The 18,477-nt window shown below is 32.5% G+C and overlaps 3 protein-coding genes and 2 pseudogenes across 6 annotated transcripts; 4 read left to right on the top strand and 1 right to left on the bottom strand.

Moving 5' to 3' along the window:
• Positions 1–4,046: 4,046 nt before the first annotated feature.
• On the top strand, positions 4,047–5,570 carry LOC104705207 (uncharacterized). Its single transcript, XM_010421177.2, has 7 exons — positions 4,047–4,088; positions 4,192–4,221; positions 4,323–4,413; positions 4,538–4,845; positions 4,943–5,077; positions 5,196–5,411; positions 5,532–5,570. Exons 1-7 carry the CDS (start codon positions 4,047–4,049, stop codon positions 5,568–5,570), a joined length of 861 nt encoding a protein of 286 aa, XP_010419479.2.
• A 4,378-nt stretch (positions 5,571–9,948) lies between these two features.
• LOC104714677 (uncharacterized) lies at positions 9,949–10,870 on the bottom strand (annotated as a pseudogene). The gene is made up of 3 exons (XR_015567164.1): positions 10,715–10,870; positions 10,426–10,587; positions 9,949–10,333 (listed from the first exon to the last, which is right to left on the bottom strand). The product of XR_015567164.1 is annotated as an uncharacterized LOC104714677 (transcript).
• LOC104714675 (mitochondrial ATP-independent inner membrane protease subunit 1b) lies at positions 10,856–12,423 on the top strand. 3 transcript variants are annotated; one of them, XM_087467583.1, is made up of 4 exons: positions 10,856–11,197; positions 11,290–11,514; positions 11,968–12,078; positions 12,249–12,423. In XM_087467583.1, the coding sequence occupies exons 1-4, from the start codon at positions 11,069–11,071 to the stop codon at positions 12,291–12,293; spliced, it is 510 nt and encodes a 169-aa protein (XP_087323709.1). In that variant the 5' UTR covers positions 10,856–11,068; the 3' UTR covers positions 12,294–12,423. The 3 variants fall into 3 exon arrangements, with proteins under 3 accessions (XP_087323709.1, XP_010430407.1, XP_087323710.1); XM_010432105.3 differs by having other exon boundaries at positions 12,234–12,423; XM_087467584.1 differs by lacking the exon at positions 12,249–12,423 and having other exon boundaries at positions 11,968–12,168.
• Positions 12,424–13,608: 1,185 nt separating this feature from the next.
• LOC147939408 (uncharacterized) lies at positions 13,609–15,297 on the top strand. Its single transcript, XM_087463678.1, has 6 exons — positions 13,609–13,806; positions 13,907–14,082; positions 14,189–14,341; positions 14,461–14,650; positions 14,802–14,835; positions 14,955–15,297. The coding sequence occupies exons 1-6, from the start codon at positions 13,785–13,787 to the stop codon at positions 14,962–14,964; spliced, it is 585 nt and encodes a 194-aa protein (XP_087319804.1). The 5' UTR covers positions 13,609–13,784; the 3' UTR covers positions 14,965–15,297.
• Positions 15,298–15,969: 672 nt separating this feature from the next.
• Positions 15,970–16,872, top strand: LOC147939407 (uncharacterized; annotated as a pseudogene).
• Positions 16,873–18,477: the final 1,605 nt, after the last annotated feature.

The following is an 18,477-nucleotide window of genomic DNA, read 5'->3' as shown; positions in this document are numbered from 1 at the left end:
CCATTAATAATGTATGGTTGATTTACACGCTCCCATTAATGTATGGTTAATTTAACTCCGTGTGTTTGATAGTTAAATTTAGTTGGTCAGATGAATATATCGACCGAAGATACAAAACACGCATAAATAAACGAAGCCATGTAACATAAATGAATTAGAATATGCTTGTGATCATTGCATTGCACCCATTAATGTATGTATGATTGTGACACTGTAATGGATGGTTGATTTACACGCTCTCCTTTCTATATAGAGGGAAACAACTTGTCATTTTCTTTTTTTTTAATATGTGTATGAGAGAGCATGTGACTTTTGAATTTTTGATATGGTCAGTCTTTTATGATGGTCAAATGATATTCTAGGCAAAATCTTTTTTCTTCTCTTCAACCTTGACAAGCAACGACCTGTCTTTTGTTGGAGCCCACGATATAATAAAACAAAACAAAAAGAGGACCTTATCATTTACTATTTACTATTTACTACCATTTCACCAAAGCATGACCTTTTTTAGTAAGCTTTGAATTTTTCTTCTTCTTCTTCTTCTCAATGGTGCTAGTGGATCTTGACACATAGTAATGTTTTGCTAACACACGTATGATCATTTGAGTCTGGTTTTCTTTAAAAAGAAAACATAGAATTTTATTATCCTCAATTCTTCATAGAGCTGGAGATCATATTCATTGGCATGACATTTCTATTTCAGTTTGTACATAAAATTTAAAATATGATGACAATTGGATAATTTCTTTATGAAAAGACAGATTATACGTACGTAGTCCAATTTTGTACTGAAGTAACATTTTATTATAAATATTGTTGAAAATTTGGATGGTAAATGTAAAACTGCATGTTAAATTTGGATTACTTTTTGTTAAGTAAACAAAAAAAATTATATATGTACGTAGGATTAAAATAAAGGAGGATAAATTGAAAGGCATTGTTGTATGAGTAATATTGTCAACATAAAGATAAGAAAGATGCTTTGAGATGTCACAGTTGCGTGTTAAATATGTCAACTCCATCATTATTTCTGCAAATCTGAGTATAATTAACCTCATTAATTTATAACGAAGAATGAATACCGTTGAAATATCATGTGTATTGTGTATTGGGCTACGGTTTAATTATTAGTATTGTTAAAAAAAAAACTATTTTTAATAAAAATCATTAAAAACAACGATAAATAAAAGGATATATTTGAGGTATATTTTGAATATATTAGTCGTCTTATTAAAGTATGTTGGTTCTTTTTTTTTTTTGCTCTTTGCCAAATAATAATAACAAACTCTTTTTGGAGGTTTTTGTGTTTCAATGGGCGTTACATGGAAGCAACTTGAAAGAAAATTGAAATCTAAAGGTAAGTGCAACATCTTTACAAGACCAAAAATAGAAAATATAATGGCTTTTCTAACCAACGTACGTCGTGATAGTTAGAGTAATGAAATATTTTGAAGTTAATTACGATCTTTTTCTTATGTAAACAATATGTAACGATTAATTTTCATTCTACTACGTACATATACGTAGTCATGATTCTCATGAATACTTTTAAAGTTCTTTTCTTCCTGATACTAAATCATGCCTTTATGCTTTATCCTAGGACGACTTAAATAGTTAAGCGAAATGCTACATGATTTAGAATGTGCCGAATACGGTTTTTAAATAAGTGGTTTGAATATTTTTAAAATAAGTTGACAAATTTTTTTATGAATTATTGAATTTTTATATTTTTTTTTAAAAAAGAAGACAAACAGTAAGGATAACAGAAAAACACAACTATTTGTATTGAATATTTTTATCAAGCGATCTTGTAATGACAACCAGTGGACATTTCTATCAAGCGATCTTGTGGGGTCACATTATTTGTTTATCGGACGAATCCGGATCTCTATATTTTACGTTATACAGTATTACGACATTACCAACCTCGTATTGGTCCCAAGAAATTAATTACGACATTACCAACTGCTATTTTATATATGGAATGTCAATTAAGCTAGGATTTCTATGTAATCCGTTATTATTAGGGTTTTAGTTTTATTAAATATATTGAGAAATGATAATGCATTTTCTTCCATACCATATTATCAGGACCCCAAAAAGTCTATTATTTATTCGTTTAAAAAAAATATATATAAATAGAATTATATTTACAATAAGATAAATTGGATAAGTTTCTAACAATGCTTAAAAAGATCAGGATTTCAAACTAACGGTCATAAATTATGACTCGTCATCAATGATCAAAACATCAAAAAGAGAAAACAAAATAAACCAACGGTTAATACTTAATAGTAGTAGCTTTTTCTTATTTTACTCAGATCCAACTTTTGCTATTCGTCAATCCATCGACCGTCATTGTTTTGATCAGTGTGAGTCATGCATATAACAAGGAACTGTAAATTTTTGAGTGGGCCTCTACAAAAATGGGTAGCTAAGTTTATGTAAGGCATAGTAATATGGTGTGATGTGATTTCCGTAAAACCTTTTTGTTTTTTTTCTGACATTTCTTCCATATCTCCCATAACATGTAAGGAAGCCAACTCAGAGCTAATTAATAAAGAATAAAGAAAAACAATATATAGACCGAAATATCTTACGTTAATATTGTTTATTATGATTGAAATGTGACAAAACAACAAAACTATTTACTCTGTTGTGTTGTAGTCGTTGATAAAAAAAAAATGCTATTTAAATATTGTATTAGAGTATGTTGCAGTCAAATAAATAAATATATATTAAGTATATGAGTGACAAAAAGAATATTAAACTTACCAAAGAAAAAGAAAACAACGATCAAATAAAAATGGCAAAACAATAAGAATAAATAGGATGCAATGGAATATTGGTGTTTTTTTTCTTCTTTATATTCTATTTTGCACAACAATCTTTTTTTTTGGATGTTTTGCTGTTACTTTATAGTTTCTATCAACAAACCCAAACAAAAAAAAAAAAAAAAACAATTATTTAATTCATGAGCCATTAAAAATATCTTCACCATTTGGTTACTTTAGAGGACACAAGATCCAGTACCACTCTCTCTTCTCTAGGGTTTTTCTCAATTTTTCTCTGGTATGCTCTTTCTTTATCGTCTTGTTTCTTCTGGTCTTTTCCCACTTTTTTTTTTTTTTTTTTGCTCAGCATAAAATTCCTTCATGTGTCCTTTACAAACTATCATTTTCCATGAAAGCATGCTCTTGTTTTACCTGATTTGAAGTCTCAGGGTTTCTATTGCGCCCACTTTCCATAAAAAGTTGCCTCTTTTTAACTTAGATTTGGAGTCTAAAGGTTTCTATTGCCTACTTTGCATAAAAAGTTGCCTCTTTTTCTTACTTAATTTGAAGCTTACTGTTTCCTAATCACTAGATTCCATGAAAGTTGGTTCCTTTTTTACTAGATTTGAAGCACTTATAAGGGTTTTCTATTATACTAGCTAGATCTCATGAAGTTGTCTTTTTTCTTGCTTGTTTAACGAAAAGGTTCATTATCCGATCCATGAAAAAGTTAGACTCTTTTCTTAGTAGATTTGAAACACATAATACGGTTTTCTATTATACTAGCTAGATCCCATGAAGTTGTCTCTTTTCTTGCTTGTTTAACAAAGGTTCATTATCCATGAAAAAGTCGACTTTTTTCTTACTAGAGATTTGAAACATGTTTTCTATTTTACTTGATTCCGTGAAAGTTGATTCCGTGATGTGTTATTCAAATGGATAGAACGCTGGGTTTCGAACATGCGATGGGTTTTGTTTGTTTGTTTGATGAGACTCGTGTCTTTCTCTGGGTTCTTGCTATAGCTAGTGTGTAAAATTGGGTTTTTTTTTCTTTTTTTTCTTTTTTCTTTCAGAGAACTTATTTATTTCATCAAGTAAAAAGCTTGTAAGCTATTGTTCTATATGTCCAGTTAGAAAAAGTTTGGGTTTTCATGAAAGTGTGGTTTTCTAGTTTATTCATAACATATTAATTTTTTAGCACTTTATGGTAGTCTCTGATCAATGCTAATTTTGTGTCTTTTTACAAATTTCAGGAATTGCTTTTGTTTTACAATGGAAGATCGAAGACAAAGGGCTGAAGGAAAGAAGAAAGCGGTAATTATATCTATAAGTCATATAGTAATTTAAAATGCTTGCTGAGAAATAAAAAAGAAGTCGATCACTACTAATGACCAATATTTTATTGATAATGAAATAGGTGGGTTCCTCTCGCTCTGATTTTCCCGAGGTACAAAAAAAGTGTGTTTAATTATATAATTTGGTGAGTTTTGGATTTATTATGTGCACTTCTTAATTATGTTTATATCTATCTATATGTTGTTTGTATAGGATATTCCAGAGGGATGTAAAAAACGATTGAGCTGGAGCAACGTGAAAGGGAAAAGCATGTTAAGGGAAGTAGTGGATCAAGGAAGTGAACGTAAGAGAAACACCACATTTCATTTAACTCGATGAATTGATCTTTCATTACAATCATAGCAATCCTTGTAATGTGTTATACTTTATAATATTTTGGTAATATTAATTTATTTTCTGATTGACAGCATATTGTTGGAACATTTCATCAAGTGGAATGGTTTCATCCCATTTACACATCCACGAGAAAACGGACTCACACCTACCACTTTCAGCTAAACATCTGTTCGTTGGCGTCAAGGGAAAAAAAGCTGACGGATCTCTCAAAGATTTTCAATCTTTAAGAGATTTTCTAGTAAATGAAGGGATGATTCGTGAAGAAGAGTGTGTATGTGTCATTGAAGATGGCTCTTGCTCAAAGTCAAAACCAAAAAACAAGAAAAAGAACTCCAAGGTGGAAAAAGCCAAAGCCAATCTATGTCATGAAAAAATGAAGGTAACTAAAAATGTAAATAATAATACTTCTGTGATTTTTAATCAGATATATATATATATATGTATATATGTAATAACATTAGTTTTAAAATTTTCAGGGTAAAAGGATATGCAAGATCAGAGAATTGCATATCGTTAAGGACGTAGATGAAAGGAAGTTGATAGAGCTGCTACAGAAAGGTCCAGTTGCCGTGAGTATAGGGGTAGCAAATGACTATAAGCGATTTAAAGGGGTGAGTATTAATAGTATAATACTATAATATACCTCTATCTTGTCTTTAATTTACTCTCTACACTAATTAATGATCATTTTCATTCTAATGTTTCGTACTATATATAACTAAACGACAGGATGGAATTCATAGAGGATATAGTCATAGCGAGAGTCTAGAAGATCATATGATCCTTTTGACCGGTTATGACACAACTTCCGACGGAATTAACTACTTTGAATATCAAAATTCATACGGTCTTGGCTGGGGGAATAATGGATTTGGAAAATTGATTCGAAAGAGTAGCCGAAAGAAGGAAGAACCATCTCTGATCAATTCTTATATCTATCCAGAGGTACGTATAACCTATAATACTATATAATATAGTTACTTGGTTACATGTAATATGAATTTGTACTGTCTACAAAATATTTAAGTAGTTAACTCGGTTTTGGTTATTTTTTTTTTTATGCAGCTTCTGGACGAAATCCAAGGCAGACAGAGAGAGCAATAGAGGGAAGCTATTTATGCGCGTTAACAAAAACATAGAAACATAAGTATCTTTTAAGTTTTTTTTTTTTTTTTTTTTCTTCTTCTAAAACTCTCGCGCTAGCTAGTTAATGACTTCATGTGGTAAAGGATTTACAGCTAATGAGTACGTATGTGACGTAGCCAATTAAAAAAAGAACCGATCTCTTAAAAGTCAAAACTTCTTCTTCTGTATAGAAGAACTATTTCTCTGAGGGAATAGTTTAGTCTCCTCATCAATCTCCAAGTCCACCGTCTCCAACATTCGTCCAATGTTGCATAACCATTTAAGACGTTTTATAATAGTTTAGTCTCCTCATCAATCTCATTAAACTGTGGATACACCAATCCTGATTTCTAAAGTTCAAAGCTTGATTTAACTATCTAAGGGAGTGTTATTATTGGATGTTGGTTTTTAAAGGAATTGGATATATATTTTAAAATAAGGTGTTATTCAAAATTAATTAATACATACTAAAAATCTAGTTGTTGTTGGATTATGTATGTATTTTATGTAGGGATGTCAATCGGGCTGGTCCGGCCCGGCCCGGCCCAAAACCCGTAAAGCCCACATATATTTGAGCCTGGCCCGGCCCGAAATATTTCCGAGCCTATATTTCAAAGCCCGAGCCCGGCCCTAATAGGGCTACAGGGCTTTTCGGGTTTTTTCGGGCTTATCTTATGGATAAAAAATTTAAATTTATAAGCCTTAAAAAGCAGTGTTTGAAGGTGCACTATAAAACAAATCAATCAAAAATTTAATAACTCATCTATATTCACTACAACCAACTTAATTTAATAGAAAATATTTAAAACTAAATAAAAATTCGATACTTTAACCAAATAAACCAATATATAATTCATATAAAATATCATTAATAAAAAATATAAAGTATAAAATATGGTTATTGAGTAAATATGAAAACTAGGATTAGAGTTTAAAACTTTATTTACAATAAATTATTAATCAGATATTGCAATCAAACAAAAATGTTAACAAAAAGGTACAAATATATTTATTAAAGAGCTTTTCGGACTGGCCCGAGGCTGGTCGGGCTAAGCCCGAAAAACCTTATAGCCCAAACGAGCTGAGCCCGAAAGGCCCAATTTTTTCAGGGCCGGACCGGGCCAGCCCGCGGGCTTTGGCCCTAATTGACATGCCTAATTTTATGTGGTGTTTTCAAAATATATTTAAAACACATGTTATTCAATAGTATATAGTACTAGATAAGGACCCGTCCGATGTGCGGATTTAAAGTTTTGTAAATAAAATAAAATTTAATAAAAATATATTAAATTTCTCTAAATTGATTGTACATTATTTTTATAATTTTTTTTTACTATAATACACTGATTTATATTCATACACAAATTTTTTATGTATGTTACCATTAAAAGTGTATTTTTTACACCTACATATATTGTATGTTACAAATTTTATTTACCATCACCTAGAAAATGTCTATATGAACAAATTAAGTCAACTATTATATGTCTCTTTACTTTCACTTTTGCATAGTTTCTTTAATCACTAAAATTGTTGGCTCAAAAAACATTTTGAGTAAAAAATAAATTACATCACAATAGTGTATGACTAACCATAGAGAGAACTTTGATTCTACACTCCTCTTTTATAGAGAGAACCTTACGTCCAACCTCCTCCACCATGGAGAGAACCTTCGCTCCGTCATCCTCCCTAGGGGAGATAACCTTGCGTCCAACCTCTTCCACATTCCTCCCTTGGAGAGATAACCTTGCGTCCAACCTCCTCCACCATAGAGAGAATCTAGGCTCTGCCCTCCTCCTGTGTGGATAAAACATGTTCATGTCTTTTAGCTATCTCAAAGTGGCTTGCTCCAGCAACCAATGAAACTAAAGACCCTTTTCCAATGTCACAAAATCTTTTGATAGTAACTAATGCTAAATTTTTCAATGTATTCATGGAAGTTTCTTTGACACACCATGATGTAGCCTCTGTTTTCAAGCTCCTGTGAATCTATCAACAATGATTTATATTTTTCCAATCTATCTATATTTGTTGTAAGCTTGTGTTCGATTAACCTATTTTATCCAACCATTAGGTTGATGACCTTCTCCTCTTTATCTCCTTTTGAGATTGAACAATGGTAACAATTATGTTTTCACAAAAATAAAGGTTTATGACCAACCAATCAAGGTTGAGAAATTAGAAGAAAATTAATTTGACATAATTAATGAAATAAAAGAAAATTATAAGCATGGTAATATATGAATCTCAAATAATTCAAAGATGAAAATCTAAATGAAATAAAACAATCTAAAACTACTACAATAAATTTTAAAATACAATATTAGAAAAAGAATATGCATATATTAATTTTCCCTTTTTTTTGGTCAAGATATTAATTTTTCCTATTCCAAACTGAAAAAATAGAAAGTATGAGTATATTTTGGTTTTAAAAAATAAGAAAAATTTATCTTCCCATTAAAAAAATTTGACCAATAGAACAAAGTTGAAAACAATAATTTTGAATAAATTATTTTGTTAGATGAATAATATGAGACAATCTCTGTTTATATAGAAGTGAGTATTTACATTTTTTAGAATTATATTTCTCTGTATATTTTTCTTAATCTCATTTCTATTTTATGAGAAAATTTATTCCAATGAGCTCATTGTTTTTTTAAAAAAATTTCTTGCTTCCCACTTTCTTGTAAGACGTACTATCGTTCAACGATAAGAACGCTTTCTGTTTAGTTGATCTAGTGTTATATAATCTCTGTTGTTATCTTGCATTTGTGTTATTGTGAAAATTTACCAAGAAAAACAAAGCTAGCTAGTCGAAACTATTTTGTTTGGTGAAAAAATGTCATCATCTCTTTGCTTATATAGAGGGGTGTATTTACAATCATTTTCCTTTTATGATTAACAAAGTTTTTTTAATATAATAAGATTACAATTATCTTATGCATCGTTTTACCAAGCTTAAAAACTGTGATTTTTGATTATTAAACTTGACACGTGTTACGGTCTGACTAACTTTGATATGTGATTTCTGATCATTAAAATTGACACGTGTCAAGATTTGGTGAGTTACTATTTAATGGTTAAAAGTGACACATGTCACGATTTGGTGAGTTTTTAACTTTGATCTCTGATCGTTAAAACTAACACGTGTCACGATTTGGAGCTTGAAAACTGTGATTTCTGATCGTTAAAATTGACACATGTCACGATCTGATGAGTTACTAACTTTGATATGTGATTTCTGATCGTTAAAATTGACACGTGTCACGATCTGATGAATTACTAACTTGGATATTTAATCATTAAAACTGACACATGTCACGATCTGGTGAGTTTTTAATTTTGATCTCTGATCGTTAAAACTAACACGTGTCATGATCTGGTGAGTGCTTGCGCATCACACCACCGAACCAGTATTCTACACTAGGTAGCTCCTCTGTTAATCTGAGTATATCAATAAAAAGACAATAAACATTCACCAAGGGGGAAAAAAAAAACTTTAGAAACAAGAATCATAGGAAATCAACAAAAAGGAAAAGATTCATGAAAGTAAAAAAGATGTATCTTTCATATACCTTGGTTTCTTGGCGCATCTTCTTTCTCCGCAGCTTCAATGGAGTGAACTGCCAAAACAAACCAAAACAAGTATAGCACAATATTAATTACAACCAATTTCAAATTAAGCTCAACAGAAAAGAGAGACCCTAGGTTGATCACACAAATCATACTCTAGAATATAAATCATAAGCTAAACTAAAATACTTGGGGAGAAAGAAAAGAGTACCTTTTGTCTCAGGTATCAGATTGCAAGAGATGTACTTGGGCGGTTCATGATAAAAATAGCAGACTTTAGCTCGGAATCCTCTTGGCTGATCACAGGAAGGTTCCTTACCTTCAAAAGTACAAAACACTAGCTAGATTACCAAATTAAGAATGGACAAATGAACATCATCAAAACAATTAATTTCTCAAAGAGATCACCTGTGTCTCCGTGACTTGTTTTGTCATGAGGCGTAACTCTTCGTCAGGCGTGAGAATTTGATCAGGCCCTTCATCCTCACTGCGTCTTATACACGGAATAAACGCATACTCAGGAACAGATCCAGCCTCATACTTTATATATGGAGATACGTCTTCAATAGTCCAATCTGAGACCAGACACCGAAATTAGGGATTTGATACGTCGATATATTCTTAAAATCTAGAACTTGGATTCGTACCTGGAAAATCATCCGCCATCGCTCTTTATGTTGATACCATAAACGAAACCCTAACTTTGAAGTAAAGAAACTAGCGTTAATTGCATTGGATGTTCCTCTATTCTAATGTTTCTATTCTTTGTTTTTTTCCTCGAAAGTTTTTAATTCGACACTCACACCCCCCTATAAATTGGTCAATGGTGAGCATAGTGATGATTAATTTTTGTAGATAAGAACAACTTATCTCTACGAATTGGTCAAATTTTGGTCAGCAGAGAGATCAAACATAGAATACAAAGTAGGAGGCCAAAATTTTGGTCAGCAGAGAGATCAAACTAACTAGTATTAATCTATCTATCCATAAACAAGGGCAAAGACAAAAGAGGAGTTAAAAAAAGCAGACCCATTCACTGTTGTACTTGTTAAGGGATTTTTGAGACAGCCTCTTGAGTAACTCTCTAGTGGTCTCTGGGGCCAAAGCAAACTTGGTACTGTCTAAATCAACCATACAGAGCGGAACTGTGTGAAATCGATGTCGAATCCCTAGTTACAACAACACATAAAGTCGACTACTCAAACATCTCAACAAATGGAAGTGATGAGAACTGAAAGAGAAGAAGAAGAAGAAGCAGAACCTTGCTCTTCCGGACTTGTCTTTTTATCAAAAAAAAACTCTTGCAGTGTCGTGTACTTGGGCTCTTTCTTCTCGTCCCATCGAATATGCGGAGGAATCAGATACCTAGGAAAAGAACCAAACTCATAACTCAGAGACACAGGTCCCAGCAATCCAGACCTACCTGAGAGACAAAAAGCTTTTATCAGAGTCATGGCACTATACACAACAATAATGGATTCGAACGGCCGATTGCGACTAAACACACGGAACCCTAAAGCTTAATCAAAAAAAAAAATTTGGATTCATACCGTCTATGTCAACCTCCTCCATGGATCAAAGTTATTGCCTTTGTCTTGAAGAAACCCTAATTTCCAATTTTCCCCCCTCTTTTTTTTTGCTTCTGGAACCCTCGAGATAACCCAAATCACATATCTCCCTTAATTTGCCGAGTATATTGTCGCATCCCAAAACACCATTGGCTCAGGTTCTTCTCCACTATAACGATTCGACTCAAAAGTCTCAGACTTTCCGCGAAATCGAGATATATAAAGTTGCAGACTTTTTTGAAATGAAGTGAGATTAGATTAGCTTAATAATGAATTGAGACTACCCTTGTTCCCAAATCTCGATTCAGTCGATTTAATTGAAGAAATCGAAAAAAAATGGCGTCTCCGTCGTCGTCGTCGTTCTGGAGCATAGCTTCTCGACAAGCCATGAACAGCGGTTTGTTTATCACGAAACTCTACTGCTTCCTTCATGTAACCACCAACTATCTCGGATTCATGGCTTATGTGAGTCCCCCTCACCCCCAAATCTTCCTTCTTTATTTCGTTACCCTTAACTCATCTCCGCTGTTTAAAAAATCTTCTCTTTTTGAGTGTAGGCTTATGGTCCGAGCATGATTCCGACGCTTCATCCTTCAGGGAATGTCTTATTAGCTGAGCGAATCTCTAAACGCTATCAGAAACCGAGTCGTGGAGATATAGTTGTGATACGGTCTCCAGAGAATCCTAACAAGACTCCGATCAAGAGAGTTATTGGTATTGAAGGTGATTGTATAAGCTTTGTGGTTGATCCACTCAAGAGCGAAAAATCTCAAACCATTGTGGTAAGTTTCTGTTTCTTCTTTGACTTCACTTCACTTTGTTCTTCTTGCTTATGAATTAGATTTGTGAATGAATGTTCTATTGAGACTCTTGAGAGTAGTACTAAGTTGGTAACTTGAGTGATCAGAGTTCACTTCACTTTGTTCTTCTTGCTTATGAATCAGATTTGTGAATGAATGTTCTGTTGAGACTTGAGAGTAGTACTAAGTTGGTAACTTGAGTGATCAGAGTTTAAAAACAAGTTGTTTCAGTTTCAGCAATGTTGGTGTTTAATCAGTATTGAGCTTTCGCTGTTGCAATTCTTGGAATGATTCTTTTAAGTTATGTTAATGCTATTGGTGTACATACATTATAGATTGTTTAGTTTCAATTAGTTGTTGCCAAATAGACAAGTTAGTTTGTTGGATTTGTGGCGATTTGATCTTTCGATTGATGTTTTTTTTGTTTGGTTTTAGGTTCCTAAAGGACATGTCTTTGTTCAAGGTGACTATACTCATAACTCAAGAGACTCAAGAACCTTTGGTCCTGTACCATACGGTCTTATTCAAGGCAGAATGCTTTGGAGGGTATAAGCTTTTTTTTTTTGTCATTAACGTTATACTATATGATCGTATGATACAAATTTTAGTAGAATTAAGTGTTTTCCGCATTTGAAATGTGGTATTTGCATTTGCTTTGGTGAACTGTTTGGCTGATCTTTGGTATGTGAAATTCTGTGCAGGTTTGGCCATTTCAGGATTTTGGACCGCTTGGACCAACCCCTTCTGAGCTCACGAATTAGCTTGGTCCTAAACTCCTTATTATAATTGACTAGAGGCTCTTTTGTAAGAATTTATGTGTCGATGTGTTTTTAGTATTTGTATTTTCAGATTTACTAAATAAAGTTCACGTAGCTATAGTTGACAAAGCAATTTACCTACCAAATTGTTAAATCTCTAAAACATGGAAAAACTTATCTATGAAAAATATATGGTACGTCACATCTGAAAAATAATAATAGGATGTGTCGGCCTAATGGAAAAATATGCAATGTCATACTTCTAACTCTTACAAAGTGTGATAAGGAAAAGAGATTTTAACGTTTACACCGTTTTTTAAATAATAATTACCCTTTGAAGATTTTCATTGGAGCACTATACACAACGAAAACGTATATTTGATAGCTCTTAGTAGATATATCTTCATAGGTAGTTAAAGTATAGTCTGCTACTATATAACAGAATTCAACATATTCAATCATTGTGCTCCATAACACAATGCTGAGACCCAAAGAGAAGAAGAGTTTGATCTCGAAATTACCGTAGTTGTGGTCCTTCCTTGTGGAATACAACACTAGTGAATGAAGGAGGTTTCTTTAAAAGCTTTAAGCTTCATTATACTTGATAGTTAATCTTTAGTGTTTGATATATAGTTAATTTCACAAGATAATATTGATACAAATATGCATTCATTTTTTTTTTTAATATTCCTTTTTGTCTTTACGTTCATAGCCTGGCTAGAAATAAGTGAGTAAGTTAAATTAGGATATTAGATTTTTGCTGAGGTGGACAGCTTAAGGGCTTAAGTCCCTTTTATTAGTAGTAGTCTGAACAATATGTTGTTGTGTGTTTAAAAAATATTAGGGAACATGATTGATTCAGGGTTGTACCCATATAGTAACGGAGGTAGTAGTTAATTCAAAGTTAGATGACTGTTGCAGCAAATGTTTTGATAACATAACATACACAGGTATTATAAATATGCATATTTGAATCAAATATATACATAAGATACGAAACTATAGCAGAATTTTGGATCTCAATTCTTTTTGTTATATAGCCACTAGGTGTTATTCAAAATTAATTAATACATACTAAAAATCTAGTTGTTGTTGGATTATGTATGTATTTTATGTGGTGTTTTCAAAATATATTTAAAACACATGTTATTCAATAGTATATAGTATTAGATTTTGTGTCATTTTATTTTAACGTATTTTACTCGTAAAAGATGAACAAAACGCTACAAAACACAGTACCACGACAATCAAGGCCTAACCAGACCAGGCCTTTGAGGGCCGATTTAAGATTTTGGAAGACAAGTGTCCAAATTATCACAGAAAGAAACTAGAGGGACTTACTTGTTAATATGGATATATAAAGCAAAGGAAAGAGGGTTGTGTGTTGTTTTATTTAATCGAGGGTTCCAGAAGAAAGAGGGGAGAAATTGGAAACTAGGGTTCTTCTGTTGAAGGCAAAAAAAAAAAAAAAAAACTCTAGATCCGTGAGGAGCGATGGGGGAGGTTAACGTAGACGGTAAGAATCCAACTTTTTTTTGTTTGGTTAAACTTTAGCGTTTTGTGTTTTATATATTAGCCCCCCCCTGACTCTGATAAAGCTTTGTCTTGTCTCTCAGGTGAGATTCCACATTTTTATTTGATTAAGCTGGGACCTGTGTCTCTGAGTTATGAGTTTGGTTCTTTTCCTAAGAATCTGATTCCTCCGCATATTCGATGGGACGAGAAGAAAGAGCCCAAGTACACGACACTGCAAGAGTTTTTTTTGATAAAAAGACAAATCAGGAAGAGCAAGGTTCTGGCTTCCTCTTCTTGTCCTTTTTTTTTTTTTTTTTTTTTTTTTTCATCACTTCCATTTTGAGATTTGTTGATTAGTCGATTCTATGTGTTGTTGTAATTAGGGATTCGACATCGATTTCACACAGTTCCGCTCTGTTTTCAATTACCGGCCTGTTAATTTCGACAGTAAAGAGTTTGCTAAGCCGCCAGAGACCACTAGGGAGTTACTCAAGAGGCTGTCTCAAAAATCCCTTAACAAGTACAACAATGAATGGGTCTGCTTTTTTTAACTTCTCTTTTGTCTTTCTTTGCCCTCTTGTTTATAAATAAATACTAGTTAGTTTAATCTCTCTGCTAACCACAATTTTGGTTTTTGTTGTTTTGTAACACACAGTTTACGGAATATGAATTTCTCAATATTGTCAAAGCCAATTATTACATGTGTTCTGGTTTAATGTTCTTCATTACCTTTGAGGTTAGAGATCCTTACGACAACCTGCCCAAGCTCTTCCAAACTAGTGTCTACTACTATTATGAGGATGAGGATCAGTACATATTAACCAGACCTAAACCCAAACAAAATGGTATTTTACAATCTCTCTTCTTTCTCAACGCGCTTAAGTAATCATCTCTATAGATCATTAATTAGGCCAGTTTTTTTTTTGGTATGATGATCTTATATATGTTTCATTTCACTCTTTTGTAATGGTATAATTTGATTGTTTTTTTTGTCAGTCAAATGCGTTGGAACTGCCAAGACACAAAAAAGGTACCTACACCAGTCGTTTACATTGACGCATCTCTTATTCTTGTTTGAATCGTTGATTTGGTTCTTTACTCTCGATTCTTCTCTTTTAATCTGTTGTCTTCTGTTCATGATTGTTGTAGATTGGCATAGGAAGCTTATGCAGTATTCACTGGTTGGGTGGTGGTGAGCACAAGTAGTGTTTGGAATGTTAGATACTATGGCAGAATTGTTCTTAATAATATAATATGATATCGTTATGATGACTGAACTTTCTATTCAGATTCGTGTAGTGGTCTTGCTTTTGAACTTTTCTAATCAGATTCGTGTAATAGGCATGACCTCTCTTTTGTAGACACTGTTTTGTTTATCAGATTTCACTTTAAGGGACCAAAAGAAAAGAAAAAAAACCCCGAGTCATAACTTTGTAGGATCGGGCTATAGAGCTAAGGGACCAAGAGTTAGCTTAAGCAATATGGTTAAGTATTTCACATACACTAGAGTACATGTGGCGACATAGATTTGCCGAAATTACCTACACAATGGCCCTATATATGAGTTTTAGCCAAGTCTGAAGGATAATATTTAACCCAAACAACAAATATATATACACTTTTAGCACAAAACATTACGGAATTGAGGTTAAACGCCAAAATTGTGAAAATGAGTTTTGGTGCTAAAATTTCATAAATGCAGCATATCAACACCAAACTTGCAAAACCAAGTATGGCGTAGAAAAACTGTATAATAATATTATTATTAGCTCTAAAGTTGCGGAACCAAGATTTGACCTCCTTATCATGTTGCATAGGTTGGTGGATGAGTATATCATGTTTTGGATACTCTTCTTTGTCAAGAATCCCCTTAGCCTGATAAGGAGGAGGTGAAAATAAATGTTAAAATGGATTTTAGACAAAAAAAAATTTGACTTTCTTCGCAAAATTACAAATTTTTAGGTTTTCATATCTATATCGTCTTATGGGGGAATAAATGTATAGCTTGAACTATGAGTCAAAAGACAAAGAGCAATAGAATTATGGAAGCTTAAAATGTAATTATGGGAAATAGTTATATATATTTTAAGGACTTTAGGGTGAAGATATGGATCAGTTTATCTCTTCTTCAACGCCACTTTTGTATTTTGATACGTGAGAAGCAATGCGTGAACAATTTGAAGGTACGACGAATCCAACTTGGTTTCTCTAAAGTAAATGTTTGGATTTTTGAATCCAACTTGATTCTGATATGGGTATAAGGCTGGACTCGGTGGCTCGAAGATGCATGTTTACTATTTACACCTGATGACCCTGACTGGTTGAGACCTTACTATATCACCCGAACGGAGGAATAGGAGCCTCGGCTCACACCCGAGCAAGAAACTGATCTGATGAACGAACAAATCGAAGCTAGTCAGGTTTTTTTGGTTATTAATGCAGCTTTAAAAATTGTCAAAAATTTGTGAGTTGATTGTTTGTTAATCTTTAGGGGTTTGATATCGATTTTACGAAGTTCCGCTGCCTTTTCAACTACCATCCTGTTGATTTTGATGATGATGAGTTCGTTGAGGAGCCAGAAACCAATTTGGATTTACTCAAGAGGCTGGCTCAGAAGTCCATTGATAACTACAATCAAGAAAATGTGAGAACTGAGCACTTCTGATTTGTTTGTGATCTCTATTCTTACAGTCAAAAGGTTTTCTTTATCTTTGTTTTAAACAGCTGGAGTCATGTTCTCTATGCAAATTTTCACATGTCTGCTGGAGTAATGTTTCTCATGACATTCCAAGTGAAAGATCCCGCTGATAATTTGACAAAACAGTTCCAAGCTAGGATTCGCTACTCTTTCGTTGATGAGAGCAACTTTGTCTTCTGCCGGCCGGAACTTGATCAAGAAGGTACTCTTTATGGAATGGATCATATCATAGGGTCATAGCAAAATCATTTGAAATCATTCTATCTGGAGTATATATAGAAACCTCTTCTTCTTCATTTTTTTTTTGTTGTTTTGGCAGATTCGACGAATGAAGATGGCGTTGGAGTTGCTGAGAAGTCGAAACACTAAGCTCGCAGTATGACGCAGATGCATGTTATTGTTCGTTCAGTGACAATTAAGAAATGAACCAGATTAAGTATCTGGATGAGTTTTGGAAACTCATCCAAAAACTGAATTTCTGGATGAGCTTTTTTGGAACTCATCCATAATTGGTAAAAACGTAAAATCTCATTTTTTTCGCTAAAACCGCAAAATTTTATTTTCCCGCCAAAACCACAAAATTACGTTTTCCACCAAAAACATAGAAATACAAAATTACGTTTTCATGCCAAAACTGCAAAATTCCTGACTTCTAAAGTTTGAAGCTTGATTTAACTTGTGTTATTATTGGATGTTGGTTTTTAAAGGAATTGGATATATATTTTTAAATAGGTGGCGTTTAAATTAATTAAAACATAAAAATCTAGTGTTGTTGGATTATGTATGTATTTTATGTGGTGTTGTTTCAAAATATATTTAAAACACATGTTATTCAATAGTATATATACTATTAGGGTGGTGTATTCAACTTGACATTTTAAATGATTTATGTAAAATTTATAAATTTTATGTTATTCAAACATAGATTTTTAAAAATTCATTAAAATGCATTGTTATTGAACTGATGATTTAAAAATCTACTTCAAAAAAAATACTATTATTCAAAACAGATTGTGGATTTGGATTTTAATAAGTTGTAGGGATTCTAGAGGATTTGAGTGGATTTGTTTAGTTAAAAATACATAAATCCAAATCTCATAGTTTTAGGTGGGATTTGAAAGAATTTTATCATAAATCATATCAACTTCCCTAAAATCTAGCAAAATTCCAAATTTCCTAAATCCTATAAAATCCTCCAAAATCATGGTTTTAGTACATCCCCTTAAATTTTGTGTCATTTTATTTAAACATATTTTACTCATAAAAGATATGAACAAACACAATACCACGACAATCTAAGGCCTAACCAGACAAGGCTTATTAATTTTCTTTAGCTTTGAGGGCCCATTTAAGATTTTGGAAGACAAGTGTCCAAATTATCACAGAAAGAAACCAGAGGGACTTAATTGTTAATATGGATACTAGGGGATAACCCGTGCTACAGCACGGGATTAAATTTTTTTAACCTTTTTCTTATCTGAGTTAGGTAATCTATCTTATTATCGAAGTTAAAATAAAAACGTAATCGGTAATAAACTAATTCAGTCGCTTTATATAATCTCATACTTTGCATAATATAGCTGCTTACAAAATCAGACAGACAAAGAGTATATTGAATAGTAGATATGTTAGAGGGTATATATTGGACAATATCGGATAGTAGGTTCGTAATGGATTACGCAGAAAGCAATATCGGACTATAGTTTTGTTGGTTTGTGTTTTAAGATTCTAAACAATAATAATAATTTGTGTTTATGAATGTTTAATATCCAAAGTAAACAATAATAAAATAAAATAAAAATAATAGTAAGAGTAGAAATGACTCATATAGTCATGAAAGTACCATATTCCGTCATTAACCCATTCAACCATGTGTTGTATTTTCTCTGTAGGGCAAATTAGAATAAATATAGAGTTAGTAACATATATATTAATAAAACAAAATTATAATATACCTAGAATTTAGGGAGTAAG

The sequence above is a fragment of the Camelina sativa genome, chromosome 9 (genome assembly GCF_030686135.1).
Source record: "Camelina sativa cultivar CO46 ecotype springtype chromosome 9, ASM3068613v1".
Lineage (NCBI taxonomy): Eukaryota > Viridiplantae > Streptophyta > Magnoliopsida > Brassicales > Brassicaceae > Camelina > Camelina sativa.
Note: the sequence above shows the minus strand (reverse complement) of the source record. Positions and strands in the feature narration are given on the sequence as shown.